This window comes from Rhinolophus ferrumequinum, chromosome 3, assembly GCF_004115265.2.
Source record: "Rhinolophus ferrumequinum isolate MPI-CBG mRhiFer1 chromosome 3, mRhiFer1_v1.p, whole genome shotgun sequence".
Lineage (NCBI taxonomy): Eukaryota > Metazoa > Chordata > Mammalia > Chiroptera > Rhinolophidae > Rhinolophus > Rhinolophus ferrumequinum.
Window position 1 is genome coordinate 95215864 of NC_046286.1, and position 19342 is coordinate 95235205.

General features: G+C 37.4%; 1 protein-coding gene across 1 annotated transcript in view; it reads right to left on the reverse strand.

Moving 5' to 3' along the window:
* The window catches only part of SYNE1 (spectrin repeat containing nuclear envelope protein 1), a 417051-nt gene that overhangs the window by 278726 nt on the left and 118983 nt on the right, over nt 1–19342 (reverse strand). Inside the window, exons 12-17 of the mRNA XM_033094253.1 lie at nt 17023–17160; nt 15667–15831; nt 6661–6773; nt 5932–6100; nt 1003–1099; nt 50–252 (exon numbers count right to left, since the gene is read on the reverse strand). Coding sequence (XP_032950144.1) covers nt 50–252; nt 1003–1099; nt 5932–6100; nt 6661–6773; nt 15667–15831; nt 17023–17160 — 885 coding nt within the window. The remainder of the gene's footprint in view (nt 1–49; nt 253–1002; nt 1100–5931; nt 6101–6660; nt 6774–15666; nt 15832–17022; nt 17161–19342) is intronic.

Sequence of the window (19342 nt, forward strand, 5' to 3'; positions counted from 1 at the left end):
TAAAATTAAATGTACATGTGCTCATTTCCTTTTGAAGAAGGAATCTTACCTTTTTGGCATGTTCTGATTGATTCAGCATTTTTTCAGCATCCTCTAGCCAGGCCTGAAGACTAGCCACAGTATTTCCGTATCGATCCCAGTTAGCAATTACTTCTTCCAGCATGCTCCTCACACTTCTAACTTCTACTGAGAGGTTCCTCCACTGGGCAGTGGTTTCATTCATGAATTTCATCACATTCTCAGCTTCTTCCACTGAAACAGATAAAACAAATTGCAATTCTTATTTTATATTTTAAATCCACCATACCTTTTTTCTAAGGCCTATCATTTTTTCTTTAGATTATAAATGTAACAGATGCAATGCTAGAATTTCATTCAGTTAGTGCTGGGAATACGTTTTATTCACAGGTATTTATAAAGATTAAAGATGATAATGTATTTAAAATTCCTGATAAATGGGATGCAATAAATGGCATATACTGTATTTTGCGGTGTATAATGCACCCTTTTTTGCCCAGATTTGTGAGGGAAAAATAAGGATGTGCATTAAAGTAAATGGGAAGTACTAATTCCATTTCTCTGAAAGTTTGTGCCAAATTTGTGGGTGCACGTTATACACAGGAGTGTTTTATACATGGCAAAATATGGATTTGTTCACATTTTATATACACTCAAATAGATGAACACATACACAGTACCAATCACGAATGCTATAGTTCATTGCAATGTAGGAAATGAATGCTATTTTGCTCTCTTAGAAAATCATACACAGACATAGACACACACACACACACACACACACACACACACACACACGAGTATGATTGTGCAGGTTAAATATTGCACAATGTCAGTGGGAGTGAATCCAGTATGTACTCTCCAGGCCAATGGCATGATCACACAAAGATTCCACAGAGAAAAAGTGATTCGATCCTACAGAAACCTGTAGGTTCTAAATTTTACTGTATTCAACACTGCAACAAATTCTGTCATGAGTTTTACCTGAACCGTCGGCTTTGACGTACATCTCAGCTGTCTGTTTCAAGATCTGGTATGTCACTTCATACTGCTCAAAGAACTTGCTGTTTTCTATAAAAGACTAGAAAAGGGGGAATGGTTAGAAGACAACAAATACTGCTTATGTAGAAATGCCAGTCAGTTTTCTTCAGTATGCGGTTATGTTACCCAAATTTACGAAGCTCAACTTTGCTCTTCTTAAAAAATATCAAATTCAATTGCCATAAATAACTTGATTATTCTGCAAACTGAATTGTTTTCACTTTTAATTCTGACTCACCCTTCAATTGAGAAAATATTCTATTTCTTCTCCACCCAAGGGTTTGTGTTTAGAAGTTTCTCCAAAGAACCTGGGCTAACATTTAGAAAGCACTAAATTTGGAAAAACACAATCAAGTATCCCACTGTGCTTTGTCAGTGTGATTCTGTTGCTCTTTGAACAGTAATCCTTGTGAATGAAGGCTCTGGGAACGTCAGATTATAAATAAATGGCACACGGCACAAACACTTTCCTTAAAATACAGAGTAAGTACAAAAATGTTTACAAGTAGAAAAATGTTAAATAATCACGCTTTGCATGCATGTCATCCATGATCTCCAGTTTCTATTTCCTAGTATAAAAACTACAGATAAGACATGTCTATATCTATATTGGAATGTAATTTACATATGTAATAGAGTCGCTATCAGCAAATAGACACTGAAAAATTGAGAACACACAAAACATTTTATTACTGTTAATTCCAAGAAATGTGAAATAACTCCTGTTTCAAAAATTATCCCTACTTCTCTAAAGTAGAAAATTAATGTAATTATTGGTAACGACATATCACCAAAAGAGCTTTAATTTCTTTTAATAGCATAGTTCTTATGATTTGAACCCACTAAAACACTTGATAAGTGTTATTATTATAAAATGCAAAATTAGCCTTCAAAAACCAGCTAAAGTCCTGAATAAGTATGCTGATGAATGCTTGATATGGAGATGCAAAATGCTTGTGTGCAGATGCAAAATTATTCATATAGCAATGTCGTAGGAATCCCTCAATTTTATTAATAAATGTTCATCATATTTCAAGATAACATTTAAAATTTACATAATAATATGTTTCATATCATTTTATGTGTATAAAGCATTTACTTATATGTTAGCTATTTATTCTACAGGGAAATAGTGAAGAGAGAAAGCTGTTAGCTACCTGGAGTGAGGGGTTCCATAATGAATACTTTATTCAGTAACTTTAATATGCTTCATTATTTTTGTGTGAGGATAAAATGAGCCCCTAATAGTCTGGTCAATTCATTATTTAGTCTCAGGGCCTACTCCGTTAACCTCGCCCTGCTCCCTAACTGGGGGCAGAGTCATTTATGGCAATTCAAATTTTAAGTAATGCAACCAAACAAGCAAGTCCTGATTCAATCAAAAATGGAAAATTATACCTAATGTTCAAGACACTGTAAGAAACTGAAGAGATAAATATACCTGGGAAAGTTTTAAAAAATAATCTCCATTTAGTTTGGGCACAAATTTTAAGACACTAATGGCAAAAAAAACAATTGTTCTAAGTGTCAAAGAAATAGGAAATAGTGCCTGTATGCAACAGAAAGGCTTAAATTTATGTTTTTTGCTAGACTACTTTGCAAATTAATGATAAATGAAGAAGAGAGAAAAGTTTATTTCCAAGTTTAACTTTTGGTCCAAGGGAAAATGGATGGTTTAAGAATATTATCGATACTGTAGGAATTCATTAAAGCATTTCTGAGCTTTTCTATGAGGTAAACGAGGCAATTAATTTTTAAAGGAAGACACCTTATCTTTGACTTTAATTTTTCATTGTTTCATTTATTTTGGTTCTTTTTTTTTGAATATTGAGTAAATCCATTTAGTGACATGAATTATTTTGTCTATTAGAATCACTTTAGCAGGAAGCCTACTAAATCTCCTTTTGACTATGAGCTATCTAGACACAATCTCTCAGAATGAAAAGTAAACACAAATGCATGTTTAAAATAATAGTAACAGGATTAGTTCATTTCTTCTTTTCTTGTATGTGAAAAAAAAAAGAAAAAGAAAGGTGACCCTATTTCTTCCATAGTAAAACTGAAGGCTGTGTTCACTAACGTGGTCACATCAAGAACAATTCTGACAGTGAGAACCAATCAGGTTCTGATTTGCATTATAGCATGTGACCTCGCAACAGTAACATGTGGCCTAAGTTAGTCAACAAGCATTGTGAAGCATTGTCCCAGAATTCCTTAAGTACTTATCAGCTATGTCCCTGAACACCTTATACAAGAAGCAGCAAGCATATTCTCTAACACTTAAAAAAAGTATCTGTTTTTTTCAGATGAATACATCAAATTGAGAATTCAGTCTAAGGAAAAGATGATCGTGATACATCCTGAATATTACTTTGGTTATTAGATGATGTAGCAGCATATGCCTCATTACAATGTCTTTTTTTTAGAAACCAAGGAAAAAATTGCGTTTAAGAAACTGAGTTATGATTTCATTTGAAAGTGTTCACACTCTTTGAAATAGTCTGTGCTAAAGAGAGTGATTTACCCAAAAAATCCAAAAGGATGAGAGAGGCTCTAGGGGGTGCGAGATAGAAGAAAAATAGTATGTGTCAGTCTTTGTTCCTTAGAAAAGTCCCTATTATTCTATATTATTATTATTATTATTATTAACTAAGGAAAGATTAAGTCTTCTAGAAATTAAGTTACTTATAAAGTCACATGGGTTCTAAATAGCCATGATTCAAAACATTTCTCTGTGACTGGTGGCTAGGTTTCCTTAATCTCCTTCACCTCACCCTCCCCACCCTGATGCCATGCTGCCTACAACAGAAATAATAGCAACTTATGGGGTACAGTTTGGACATGTGAAATATTATCAAACATGGACCAACATTAAATGGAACTAATAAATTTAAGTGAGCTACATTCTTTACTTCACTAAGCTACAACAGATCGCTTTAGTGATTTGGTCTTTTCAGCTTAAAAAAACAAATCTTTTTTCACAGTTAATTTTGTCAGATGGTGAACTTCAGTACTTAAGAACAAGGGCTTTTGAGTCAGAAAGATGTGGATTCAAACTGTGACTCCACTTCTTACCAACTGTGCCACAAGGAGCCTGTGACTGGAGCGCTCAAGGACTCCTCAGCCTCAGTGAAACACTGACAATACACAGCCCCCAGGGTCACCACTGGGATGAGGTCACACATGCAAAACACTTGGCATGTGGGAAACATTCAATATGCCACAGTTATTCAAACTATTAAACAAGAGATACCTTAAAACCCTTGTTGGAAAAGAAGCATGAATGATAAATAGGTATTTTTTCACCAGGGGATAAGACTATTAGGAAACGTTCATTAACACCTGCTATCTTTGTTGGGTAAGTAGCAATTTTACAAATAATTTTGATCTAAGAAGCAGTTTAAAATTAATGGTTTGGTGAACTTCTCTTTACTTTATGGAGTAGGCAGAAAGCACTGCTTTTTTATCAGTAGTAACGACTCTCTATGTACATATCCTATATTTGAGAAGTTCAAAGTGAATTACTAATATCATTGTGTTGGAACATTAACCTGGCGCAACAGTCCCATTAGGCATTTCCATCTGATTGGCCGTCCTTAAATAGCAAGAACAAAGACGGATCCTGCATAATTACCGACTGAGCTCAGAGTGCATCAATTGATATGACTAAGCCCCCAAATATAAATTCATATTTGTATTTAATATTTAAAAGACTAATGTAATTACTTGAACTTAAAAAAATGGATTTTTCATTACTTTCCAAAATAATTAAAAACGAATAAAGGGCCATATAACAGACTTCACATTTTTGGACAATTGTTTCTGAGACAATTGTAGTAAATCTAGAGAAAGATTCTATGGTAAACCTGTTAATTTTTTTCCAAATGCATGTTATTCATTTATCATTTAGAAAATAAAATTAAAATGTATCAAAATATATTGTGGTTCTAGGATGCTTCAGTTGAGACATGGTCTCAATAAATATTCATTCACACAAATTCATTCGTTACAAAGTCACTGTGACTAGTCAGGTCACAGTGGGCTTATATTTTAAATTCATTAATTTATCATTTAGAATTTGTGATTAAATGTAAATGGAACAATACAGAACTGAGATGCCCTATTAACAGTGATTTTGCAAGTAAATTTGTATTGCTAATAAATTTTGGGGAGATGCATGTTTAAGTAAGATAAATAAACTGTCTTTAATAATTATAATTTCCTAATTACACATAAATTAAAACTGTTACTTACAGAACAACCTTCATTAATATTAATCCATTCATTAATACAGGGCTACTATTCTATGTACATATGTACATATATATAGGTAGCCCACAATAAAAGATAATCTTTAAAATTAAATTGGTACAGAAGTTTATAGTCAAAATTTTACTCTTCCTGGATACACATAAAAATCAATGAAGCTCAGGGGAGAGCCATAAAAAAGACATGCTGGACCTAAGCTAAAAAAACTGTTTAGGACAATTCAATTCTCCATTGTCCTAAACTACTCATGATTGGATTTTAGAAGACATGAAGATAATGTTTAAGCATATTAACTCTGTTTCCATGGTGAGCTCACAATCACAGTCATGGGTATATACAATGCAAAAACTTTTTTTTAAGCAATAAAGTCAGTCTCAGTGGTTCAGTATGATTCATGCAGTGAAACCTCCTATACTTCCAAAGAATGCAAGTGCATATTTCAGATTGTTGTGGAAAGCTCACAAACATATCAAACCCATTTAACACACTGGCACCTTCATGTTTAAATTCAAGATTAAAATACCAGTGTCAAATCAACTGGTAGGTGTTAAAGGCTAAACCTAGGGGTCCCCTCATCTCTATGAAGGCACCTGGGAGACTTACAATGTAGCTTTGCAGAAGCAGCTCCACAGACTCTCTCCTCCCATACTTGATGATCCAAGACTTCAGCTTTGATTCTGCAAGAACCAGCAGTGAGAGCAGACGGTACTTTAATTCCAGAAATTCCATTTTCATTAAGTGTAGCTCTGACGTGGAGGACACAAAATGAAACCTAGAAATAAAACACAGAGTTTCCAGAATGTAACTAATAGTAACAGAACGGTGCTTACTTAACCTGTTACACGTCAGTGTTAAATAGGATGCAGGTACCAGGTCTTCTAAACTCGGGCTGATCAGTCACTATCTGGAGATCCGATTCCTTTTCTAGCTCTGGGTTTAAAGGCAAATCATGATTGATTGAAGTCTTTGATTGAGTTCTTTCTCCTGCCAACACATCTCTCATCTGTTTCTTTTATAAGCTGTTTTTGAAATATTACATAATGTTCCTCACAGTGCTGAATAAAAACACAGCCTCTGAAGAAACCATTTCTGTGATTTCCCGGCTCTGGGTACATTCAGGTTTACTGTTTTTAATTAATACTATATTAGAATGTTGGCATCCTTAAGCCTATGCTACGGGAGCCCAGTTTTATTGTACCAAATGTAAGCCTTTCTGTAAAAAAAAAAAAAAAAACTAAAATAGAATCAATTCATTAAAAAGAAAACAAATGGAAAAAGCATCCATGGAGCGTTTTAAAAAGAGACTTCATTTAAAACCAGGCATTCTCTTACCTCTCGGCCATGTCCTCTAATTGATCAGGTGGCACTGGGATCCCGTTGACAGACCTGGTCCGATAGATTTCATGGAACGCTCTTTTGTGGGCATCTGTGTTTTGAAGCAGATCCTAAGATACAATTTTAAAAAAAAAATGAGGAAACATGTTCACAGGAGGCTAAGAAGCATAATTTTCAGCCTGTACCGATGAGTCAATGTATTCAACAATTTCTTCCTGCTGCCACATCCATATGCAGTTTGGTGACTATCAAAAGCTTGTACCTTGTACAGGAGCCCTGTGCTAGAGCCACATCTAATAATTATGGCATCTTTAAACACACATGACACTTGCACAGCAATGCATTCACACATTTTAAAGGTACATGGTCCAAAGGAAAATGCAATTACTGCTATAAAATGATTTGGTATTTCTCTCCTTTTTTGAATTTTAGATATGCTGATTTTTAAAAGCTTAAAACTAAGCATAACTACTTTAACCCTTTAATGGTAAAAATATTAGACTCTTTTTTTTTGAATGCACGCAAGCTGGCATAGTGATATTTGCTTGTCATCCAAAGTCAATTATATTACAATATATTAAGAGAATACCCTTATGGTTAGAACATTTCAATCAGGCACAGGGAATGTCCCAAAGATATCATGTGTGATGTTTATAAACATTCTTTGTAGGCTATATAGAGCTCCATAATTTGAATCATTTAGTTAGATTAATTTGAATCTCCCTTGATTTGTTTTCTGAGCTTTTCACTGTCAACAGACTTATTTATATAAAGACTTACATGAATATCACCAGTCCTAGCCAATTTCTCACATAGAAGCAAAGAAAGAGAGAAGTGAGAGGAGATTCATGCGATATTTTCTACAATTTAATTTGTTTCTGAATAGCAGGATACATACTTGACACTTGCTGACAAGTAAGACACATTAGCCCACCAGAATGATACATTTAAATTGATATTATTTCTCTCACACCAAGATTTAGTGGATTAATTGGAGAAAATAGAAGCAAAAAACAGTCCACAGCTGCAAAAGAAACACTTGATGGAGGGGGCGGGTGGGAAATGGAGACTCTCATAAATTAAAATGTTCAAGGCGTATGTATTTGCTCATGTAAATGAAACTTATTTGGGTGGGATTAATTTTTCCATTGTAGAAAAAGCCAAGGCCAAACTATTTCCATCCTGATACATTTTACTATGAACTATGCTTTGAGCTGCTTTTAATCTCGAAATAACTGCACAGATATTCACTAGCCACTCTTGCCCAGAAAGAGGGCACTACAGGCAGCCAAGCTGGTTAAGAGGACAGAGGACTCTCCTAGAGCAGCTACTGACTGTGAGAGTTTTAGTTGTTCTCGGACTCCTTTATAACATCCAGACACATTTCTACAGCAAATGATCTTGGCTGGGACTCCTCCAAGGGACTGCAGAGCCAACAAGGGCCACCACCAACCCAGCTCTGATGTGCTGTGTGTGACTATATGTTACTGCATGGGAGGTGATGTGTGCCTGTACTGGAATACCCAAATGTTCAGCTGCCTTCTAAGAAGCTTTCCCTATTGTACTTTTAAGTATCTACTTCATTGAAAAAATCTTGACAAGATATCACAACAAACAAAAACAGTTTCAAACGTATGATAAAAGCAACTACAGCTGGCATGACGTCGCTAGGTTCTCGGGAAAGACCGTCTCAATGCACAATAGCCAGATGCTGAGCACAGCATATGACTTTAATTCATTGGTGAGCTCACGGGAAGTAAGTGAAATCTTTTAAGTCTCCCGTTCAGGACCCTGAACCGGATCACAGACCTGTGAGCAAAAACAAATTGAGCAAGCTGATCGTTCCAAGCAAATACCTATAGCTTTGCTGCAGGAGATTTTGTCTTGGAACTTGGATAAGGTGAGAACACTGAAACGGAGACTCCTACATTTGGTCAGAACCCTCAAAGAGGGCTGGTGTGGGCCTGCTTGGTAGCAAATGTAAATACAGGGGGAGGAAAGCAAAAATCGCCAAGCACATGAAAGAAGTCACTATTTGTGAGAATCAGCAGAAACGACAAATGTATAGTGTTAGAAAAACATGAGTAATTTAATACTTGACAACAACAGCTTGCAAGTTAGGAAGAGAATGATCTGGTTAAAGTGTTAATTCTTTATATTGATTAAGAGGAGGTGAAGATACGGCTTAACTTTCAGTTTTGTTAAGAATCTATAGCATAATTCCAAGGGCAAACATACTGTTAAACTAGAATTGATAATGTTCAGACAAGTAGAGGGTAAAACATAGAATAAGAAAAATAGGCGAGTAAATGAACAAACAAACAAAAACCCCTCAATCAACTTATAAATAGCAAGAAGTTGGGGGAGGGAGTGGTGAAGGAAGTAGAGGAAATAGAGTGCAGAGTCAGACAGTGGCAACAAATTCAAGCTTATCAATAATTATAAATAAATGTGAATACACTATACATCCACTAGTTAAAAGGCAGAGATTGTCAGATCAAACAGACAAAACAGAACCAAATAGAACATGGCTATCCGTTTCTTACAAGAGATACCTCTACACATTAATAACATGAATAGGTTGAAACGAATAGAATAGAAAACAACATGCCCGGCAAATACTAATCAAAGGAAGCTAGGCTAAGTATATTGGTATTAGATTTCATAACAGAAATCATTGGAAGTTAACTGCTTCCTGATGAAACTTTCAGTTTATCGGAAGATACATTCATTTTGAACTTGAACATACCTGGTAAGCGTATAAATATGTAAAGCAAAACTTAGGAAGCTACAAGGAGAAACTGACAAATCTGCGTGGCGGTTGGCGTTAACAGCGTACCTCTCTCTCCCAGGGACTGAGATGGACCAAAGCGGACAATTGGGATAGCAGGTTAGGGGTGAGGAGGAAACAGGAGGGAAAGGGCTTCTCATCTGTGGGCCTCATGGGTCTTTGTAAGGATTTTTGGTGTTTATTTTGAGTAGAGGGAAGCCAGTGGGGAGTTTTGAGTAGAGAGGTGAAATGAACTGAACCGCATTTTACAAAGATCATTAGCCACTCTACTGAAAATACCCTATCCTGATGTACTGCTGCCTGTTGTTTCTAAGACAGCACAGCGGCTGGATTCCTGCCTGCTTCACTGACTGTTTTTTCTCACGGTCTTTGGCTGGTTCATCTTTATTCTTTGATCTCTTAATATTGGGTTCCCTCGGGGCTCAGTTTGATCCTTTTCTCTTCTCTGTCTATCCTTCCTTGTTGAATCTCTCTAGTCTTAGAGCTTTAAACATCCCTGTATATGCCAATGATTCTGAATATTTATCTCCAGCTTATCCTCTTGTCCTGAGCTCCTGTTTCTTTTCTTCTAGCCCCATGTCGGATTCCACTTGAATGCGAAAAAGTCTCATTCCCCAGCTGAACCTCTGATCTTCCTCCCCAAACTTGCTTCATTGTTTCTCCTTGTGAAAACTCCATTTTCTAGTTGCGTAGTCCAAAAATCAGTGTCATGTATGACTCCCCTTTCTTCGCAATCAATACCTAATGCTGAAAATTCTCTTTGCTCTGTCCTCAAAATGTATTCAGAATCTGACCATTTCTCCTCATCTATATGACTCCCACCCTGATTCTTGACAGTCTACCTGGATGACTGAGACTATTGAGGCTGGTTCACTGCCTCCTACCCTTCTTTCCCTAACGCCATCTATTCTCACACAGCAGCCAGAGTGACACTGTTGAAAAAGTGATAATACCATTCCTCTGGTAAGAAAGTGGATGGCCAAAGATGGTTAGGACACGACAGAGAAAATCAACAATGCCAAAAGTGCAATTAAGGGAAGTGAGAAGGTACAATGAAACAATACTAGGTAAAAATAGGGGCTTTACTATTTAGGAACAGAAAAATTACCAAAAAATAGAAGAGAGTATTTTGAACAATTTTATATTTTATACCAATGATTTTGAAAACTTAGTAAAGTGGACAAATTCTTAGACAGTATAAATGGAGCATACTGGGCCAATTAAAAATTCGGACACCTGAATATTTCTAAAACCATTTTTAGGAGCTATGGATACAAGAGTCAAAAAACAAACCTAACCCTTGCTCTTACAAAGGTGACATAACAGTGCAGGATATCAAGCAATAAATACACTAAATGATTAAAATAGCAGTTAAGATGAAGATAAATGCGAAAGAGAAAAATTGAACAGGGAAGGGGATAAGGAGTTGTAATTTTTAAAGTCGTGGCCAAGAAAGTGTTGGCTAAGAGGTAACATTTCAATAAAGGTTCAAAGGAGATGAAGAATAATATAATGGGAATATCAGTGGGAGAATGTTTCAGGTCAAGGGGAGAGAACATTCCAGAATGATGCACAGACAATGGTCTTGAGGTGGGAATATGCTTGTTTGATGTCATCTTTTCAGGGAGGTTTCATTGATTACCCTACTCAAATTGCAACATCACCTAATACTTCCTGTCCTTTTACTTTCTAATCTAACATTTACTTATTATGTTTATTTCTCATCGTCCTCCTCCCACTAGAAGATACGTTACATAAGAGTAGGGATTTTTGTCTGTTTTGCTTATAAGGTGCATCACAAATGCCTAGGACATCGCTTTGCACATAGAAATCACACAATAAAAATTTGTAGAATGACTAGAAAGGCATAGCTAGAGGAGTGGAAAGAAAACTAGGAAACCAAATAAAGAAAGTGTTTCAAGGATGAAAGAATAACTATGCAAAATGATTCTGATGGAGGATGTAAGATGAGGACTGAGAGAGGATCAAGGAGAACCCTTCTTGAGATGGAGAGCGTGGCTAAGGAACACTTGATTGGAACGGTCCTAGAATGAATGGGAGAGGAGAATTTTGAAACCAAAATGAAGCATAGACAACTTTTCAAAGAGCTTTGCTGTTGTAAAAGAAAAGGGGAAAAATGGACAGTAGCTGGAAGGGGAAGTATGGTTAAGAAAGAGACTTTTTTAAAATGCAAGAAATAATAGCATACTGAACATGGATGGGGAAAATCCAGCAAAGAGAGAGAGAAAAAACACCAAAAACAGAAAACAATAAAGAATGGAAGAACTACAGGAATTTTTCTCCTGGAAAAGAGATGGGAGGATGGCATCTAGTGCACATGTGGAGGGGTTGGCCTTCACTCGGAGCACACAGATGGTTCACCCATAGTAACAGAAGTGAAGATGGAGTATGCAGGCACAGATGCATGTATGTGGGTTGATGTGGTCGTGGGAGCTTGTGGAAATTCTTTTTTGATTGCTTCTGTTTTCTCAGAGAAATAGGAAGCAGTGCCATCAGCTAAGGGTAAGGTTGGGGGAGGAGGTGTGGAAGAATTGAAGAGACAAGGTAGGAAATAGTTGTCCCCAAGATGGAGAGGGAATGGAGCTGGGAAATGCCTTCGGAGTGTCAGGCTGCCTTAAGGGCCCACTTGGGTTAGTCACTGTGCCTGGGAGAGTGTTTTTCTCTAGCCACAGTCAGCTATGAGTGTGGGCAGGAAGTAGGCAGAGAGTTGGCTTGAACTAGGGTTGTGTTTTAGCCAGGAGAGTAGAACAAAGAGAGACCTGGACAAGGTGGTTAGGGTATAGACAAGGGGTGCTTTTCATGACTGAGTATTGAATTGAAGCAGAATACAAAGGGAACTGATGGCACGAAGAGGATGCAAAGCAGTAAAATGGCCGTAGGATCAATGGATTGCAGGGCACAGAGGACATGAAGACTTGGCAATGGGGCAAGTTTTGGCTGGCCAGAGGTGCTTGAGGAAGAGACTCAAGAGACTCAGAAGTGGTGTGGTTTCAGTTCCTGGCGATGACAAGCTCTGGTCTTTGCCTGTGCAGTGAGTGGCTAGGGTGGGGTGAAGAACAGGATCACCGGGAGATAGGAGGTCAAGAAACTGAGAGGCCAGGATGTTGGAAAGATCATCTATGGATTGGTGAAGGAATTAAGAATAATGGCATGTGTTGTCATCCGGGAAATAAAATCTCCAGGAAAGGAAGGAAAGTGATCTAGGTAAGGTGGGTGACTGCCGTAAGGATGGGTAGTCTGATGACTATTCTCATTATTCCTTCAGACTGACAAACTTACTTTGTCAAAGCAATACCACGAGGAGGTCAAATCACGCTACATGTATTATATGCAACAGTTCTGTGGGCACATTTGAAGTTTGGTGCTTAAAACAGCCTGGATTATCAGCTATGTGACCTTTGGCAAGCCAGATAACCTTTTTCTGCCTAAAGTTTACTTATTTGCAAAATGAGAGTAATAATACCTATTTCACACCCAGAATGTCATGTGCTTAGCAAAATTAAGTACTTAGGACTGAAACATGGCTAAAATCTTAATTATAGTTAGCTATGATTATTGCTATCTTTCTAGATAACTGAGCATTAGGGTATCTGAAAAATAGAAGAGATAATAGAGGGGCACTTTTTTTTCCAGAATAAGTATGCTTCCACATACATGTAAATTAATTTCTTTAAAAAATAGTAAAAAATGCTGGTAGAACCACTCATAAAGTGAACTCCTTGAAAAATTGTATTTTAAAATTTATCTGAATTCAATTTTCGAAAACTGCTTATGTACTAAGTAATGAAAAATTGTCATGTGGTATATTTGAAAAAAAGATGTAAAGAACGCAGAAAATCAAGAATTCTGTCTTGGTAGCAAATTTAAGTTTTCATGGCACACGCCAAAATTACTTTTAGCCTGGGATGGAGAGATAATATTCTCAAACATTCTTGCTCATGTATTGATGAGTTCTATTTTACGCTTTTATCCATTGTTTGCATTTTCAAGTGAGCCCAATATACCAGAGCAGAGTAACTGATACCAAATAGATGGACTGATTTTTCTGCTATTGAAGAAACCTAGAACTTTAGTTATCTTAAACATCATTCAAATTTCTCATATCACCAAACCTTAGGTTATTATAGGCAACTAATAAATATATTCTGAATGAATGAGAATTGGTCTTATCATTGACAATGGCACTGTTTTATGACTCTACTACTTGAAGTCCTGGTGCCCAGACCTACTAAAAGTTCCTACCTAGTAAAAAGATCATTCTGGAGATTTGCCTTGAACTTCATCTTAGCCTCTGCCTGCCTTTGCTCACTCCCTGTGGTCTCCTCGTTGCATTCCCTAGCTCTTAGTACAGTCCTTTCTGGTTTTCAGTCTCAGATAACCATCGTCTCTGACTCCTACCCCCTTCCTCTCCCCGCGCCACTTCATTTCTGGCTTTTATGGTTGTTTACTGCACTTTGGCAGAGATGGTTCTGGCTGCACACTTTGTGGCTGGCACGGGGTCCCTCTCTCCAGGGAGCCAGAAGAGTCAGGAGGAGCCTGGAATCGTAGCATCACTGACAGCATGTGTGCCGTCCAATTTAAGATTCCCTCTCCATGAGGGGCTGTTGCTGCCCCGAGTGTACCATGAATCACTATTTCTGCTAACGCTCATTCCCTAGTAAATAGTGCAGTTAATATCATAGGACATTTTTTCTCTGTGGCGGAGCATTTCAGTAGGATTTCGTCTGTTAGATAAACAACAAACACATGCTGTTTCTCAAACCTCTACGCTGGAGGCACCCTCACCAGTTTCCCCAGTGCCAAACCTGACACATAGTAGGCCCTCTACTGTGCATACCTGCTGAGTTGACACATCCAACCCATCATCATTATACATTCTTCATTTGATTTAAAACGCTAAGGTGATTTCGTTTGTATGAAACATTCTGGTGAATTGCAAATGTTAAAGTGGCATTATTTGCATCGCCCTGTTTTAGCATTTTCCCCTATTTTTAATACACTGGGAATCTCAGCATGGATATGGCGCAGGAACAGACTCCCAAGTCATGTTCTCATCTGAGAGGCAGATACTAGGGAGTTCTGTTGTGCTTTGCATGTGTTGATGGTGATGGAGAGGAAAGAGGCTAAGCTCAGAAACAATCAGCAAAACCGAAAGTGGTTATAAATGAAGAAGGGCCAAGAATAAATGCAGGACGGACCCCGACGGATTGTCTAGGATCACAAGATCTTGTTGTCAGTCTTGCTTGATGAGCTAGTCTGGGTTGAGGGAGTTGCGCTGAAAAGGCCAGGAGTTGAATTTGCATGGCATCTCTAGATCTCTAGTTCCAAAAATAAGATCCCAAAGGGACATGAAATGAAATCTGTCATGAATTTGCTTTATAATCTAGTCCGGAATACACAACAGTCTACTTCCTTGGGATAGCTTTAAAAATATCAATAATTTGGCAGAAAATATATATGAGCTATAAATTGCCCACGTGTGGTCAGGAGTAGAAATCTCTGCCTGTCAATTTGTTTTCCACATATAGAGCAAATCCCCATGAGACAGTTAAACAGATACACAAATTCAATTGCACAAAATGCAGGATGGTGTTAATGTGATGTTTATGAAAAAAGAGCATTTTTAGGTAGGTCTGACCTGACCTATCACAAAACACACAGAGGAAGTATAGTAGACTTTATGCAGTAAGCTGAAAAAGTCACAAATGACTAAGATGTCATCAAGGCCTAATCCCTCCACTTGATAAGACCACCAGTGCCCCCTTCCCACCCCACCTCATAGCACCAGAACACAAGAAGCTGGCGACTTGCCTTGCCTTCCTTTGAGAATGGAAGCAGGAATGAGGTCTGGAGCCAATGGCTGATCACATTACTATGCAAATACATACTGTCTGTGGGCTTATGGCTTGAAAAATAATGTGTAACAACAGAATTAACAAAGATAACTGCAGATGAAAAGAATATCAAAGAGCTGCTGGAAAATACCTCAGGAAATAAATTTATTGGAGCTGTCATTAACAAGAACAGGAGAGGGGAGTAGATCTGAGAACTTCTAAGAAGGTGTGACATCTCTGAGTCAGTATGAACGGATGCCTGGAAGGCCACGTCCCTGCAAGTTCTAAATAGGCCACATATCCAGAGCATACTGGGACTACTGTTATGCTGGAAGATTTTCTGACCAGAACTTTTACCTTGTGTTGCTCACGTTTCCTCTGTATTGTGTTGGCTGTTTCCTCATGGACCTGCTGAATGGTTATTTCCTCTCTCAGGGCCACCTCTGCTCTGTATAACCAGGCACCTATAGTGCCCAGAGGTGCTGGAAGAGATTTATCAAGCTGTATATGCCAGTCGAAGAGCTGAAATACAAAAGTAGAAAAACAAAATATCTCTAATACAGAAGTCAGTTCCTAAAATTCCCCCAAAGGATTCCAAAGCCTATATAAGGCTTTAAGTTAATAACTTCAGGTTAATTTAATAAATTTCAAATAAAAAATTATCCGTGTTCTGAATTTTGTGCTTTGAGAATGGGGAGGAAATACAGTTACAAGCAAATTTTGAGCAAACTCTAAAATACATCTTAGACATGGCAGGATATTATTGAGAACTTAAAAGCCATTTTCTTCTTACAGGAATAGCATAAAGCACCCACTGACTTTCAGTTTGGCTTTTGCTGAAAGGGAAGGGACTGAGTTTGCTAACATGCTCAAGGGTGCAGGAGATGTTTCCCTTAAAACCTCCCGCATCATAAGAAAAGGTCCAGAAAAATCAGGGTCATCTAGACATCTCTGGAGGAAGACGAGTATTCAGGATTCTTTCTGCAATAATATAATTCTCTAACCATCTCTCCACTTCTTCCACTTTATTCAATTTTTAAGCACCGTTTCCCCAGCTTATTGAAATGCCAGGTAGGATGGGTTTGGGTGCTTGGAAACTCTATCTTTTGATAGAGTTTATGGGGAAAAAAAGATCATAAAAATAAAGAAAACAGGGTAATTTCAAGGCAAATATTCCCACTAGTGATAGAAATTTCAGAGGTTTTGAAATCTTGGTCTCTAAGTTTGCAAAGTATTAATATTGAGGTTACTGAGCAGTCTTTCTGCAGGTTCATGAAAGACCAGAAAACAAGGTAAGTTTAAATTAAAGACTATAAAAATGAACGCGAATATAGGAAGATCATTAACTACTGATGAACCATAGTTATGAATTGTGCAGAAGTTGTGGAGGCTCCACTCCTAAACAACCCAGAATTAATTTGTGTAAAGGGAGAAGGAACCCAGATGGTCTTCCAGGATTTCAAGCTATCACCCTGTCAACAGTGACATCATGCGCAGGGCAGGAAAGTCAGGGAAAATGTTGTTGAAGAAGAACTTCCCTTAACTTAAAAGAAAACATGAAGAGAGGGCAAAGATTCTCCCACAGTCAAGTCTTTCCTGCTTCAGACAGAGGCAGGAGGAACCGATGCGACATCACTGTGCAGAAAAGGTGATGGAAAATAGTCTTGACTAGGTCACATAATCTCAAAGGAAATTAACCACGGGAGAACTTACCCTGGAGGACACTCGATCCCAGGACTGTTTTACCAAGGCTTGGTCAAGTGTCAATTTGCCGTCTCTATGCAATGGTTGTAATAACTGTTCAATCTGTTTCCTTTTTATTTCATACTGAACTCTGAAGTGCTTAAAGGACTAAAAGGGGAAAAACAGCAACCAAGATGGCAGTGACTCAAAAAAAGCAAAAGCAAAAGGAAACCACATTTCCTAAATAACAATCCTTCATATTTGGATAACGCTCAATATATGTGGTGTATGATAATAACAGTCATGATACTAACAGCAGCTGCCATTCATCAAGCCTGACGATGAGCCTGCCCCATGCTAAGTGCTTCCTACATATTATCTCCCCTGACAATAACTTCTACACTTCGTATTAAATTAACACTTCCTAAAATATGACTCCATGTTTAAATATGAATTGAAAATACCACGAATATGTGCAATTATGGTAAAGAACATGAGAATGGCCCTACAGAATCTAACAAATAACACATCTAAAAGAATTTCTAAGTCTCAGAGCGGACAAACATGTAAATCCACATGAAGAACACTGGGGGGAGATGGTGAATAAACACTTTACCGCAGTTACCTCCCATTCCCTCTAACTTAATGTAATTAAAAATGCCAAAATATAAAGTCAATCTTCAATTTTATTTCACAGAATTCTATGAATGTAAAAACTGGGAAGTACACTATTGACTGATAAGTAGAAACAGAAAATGTTGATGACACAGTAAACCCATGTGTTCCCTATATTCAGATTTCAGATGGTCTCTAACCCTATTTTAAGAAACTAGTGATCACATTTGGCCTGAAAGGAGTGTTTCTGTTTTGCATTTTTCTAATCCTTTTAGTTCCCTTTTTATAAACTAACATCTGCACAACATGCGACTTTATAACTGACAATTTGTTTTTTGACAATCTATGCTAAAACTGAAACTCACTAACAGACTAAGTATATTCATTCTGTCCTTGCATTTCTATTATCAGTTTCTTAGTTTAATAATTTTTTAATATCGCTCATCCCAACAAATTATACTTTTTGGGAAAAAGATTATATTGCATTTCAAGCAAACAAGCATGATAATATAAGCACATATTGACCACTTCGTCAAGTTCATCAAATATATTATTGATGGCGTTACCCATCTACATTCAGGCACACTTTATAAATATAATTATATGAAATACACACTAATGTAATAGCTCAATCGAATATTTTTTGCCATGTTGAATTGCTCACATCATGGTACCTTTTTTTGTAGCAAAAAATGATTGAAATATAATATAGTCTAAAATATATTATATGAGCTGTGATCAAAAAATATGGTGAATGTTTAAATTAAAAAAAATCGTTACATTAAAAGACACCTCTAAATACTCCCCCTCCCTTCCAACACACTTATGCCATCATTCTTGCCACTTTCTGAAGCAGTTCTGAAAGTCCTCTTTTGTGAGTGTCGTTAGTTGCACTGTCATGGCTGCCTCGATGTCCTGAATCATTTTGACTTTGGGGAAGAGCCAGAAGTCACACGGTGCCAGATCCGGTGAATAAGGTAGATGAGGACACACCATAATGTTTTCATTTGACAGAAATTGCCGTTTACCAGAAGTGATGTGTGACACAGAGACTTCCCATTGGGATCACAAAATACAGTGAATGCTGCTGCCGAGTGCCATACAATGGAAAGGTTGGGATCTTCAATACGGGAAGTGGCACGTGGAGCCTTAGTAACAGTGTGTGACAAGTTTCAACTTGTTCAGTGCAGTCAGTAGGGTGTGAGCTATGATTGAGAGAAGGTGTGTTTTAAAGTGTGCCGTAAATCGTCCTCTATCATGACAACTCTCCATGTCACACATCGCTTCTGGTATATGGCAATTTCTGTCAAATAAAAACATTACAGTGTGTCCTCATCCACCTTATTCACAGGATCTGGCACCATGCGACTTCTGGCTCTTCCCCGAAGTCAAAATGACCATGAAAAAAAAACTTTTGAATCGATTCAGGACATCAAGGCCGTCACGACAGTGCAACTAAAGACACTCACGAAAGAACTGCTTCAGAAAGTGGCAAGAATGATGGCATAAGTGTGTTCGAAGTGAGAGGGATTAATGGCAATGTCTTTTACTGTAATATTTTTTGGTTGTTTAAAAATTTATCATATTGTTTTATCACACCTCACAGTTTTGCCGCTAAAATACAAAGCTATTTTAAATAGAAGGAAAATATGAATGCTGCATAGAATAAATCACAATTTAGTGGGAAAACCCATTATATAATTTTGTGTCTTGGAAGTGAAATTGGAAGCCAAAA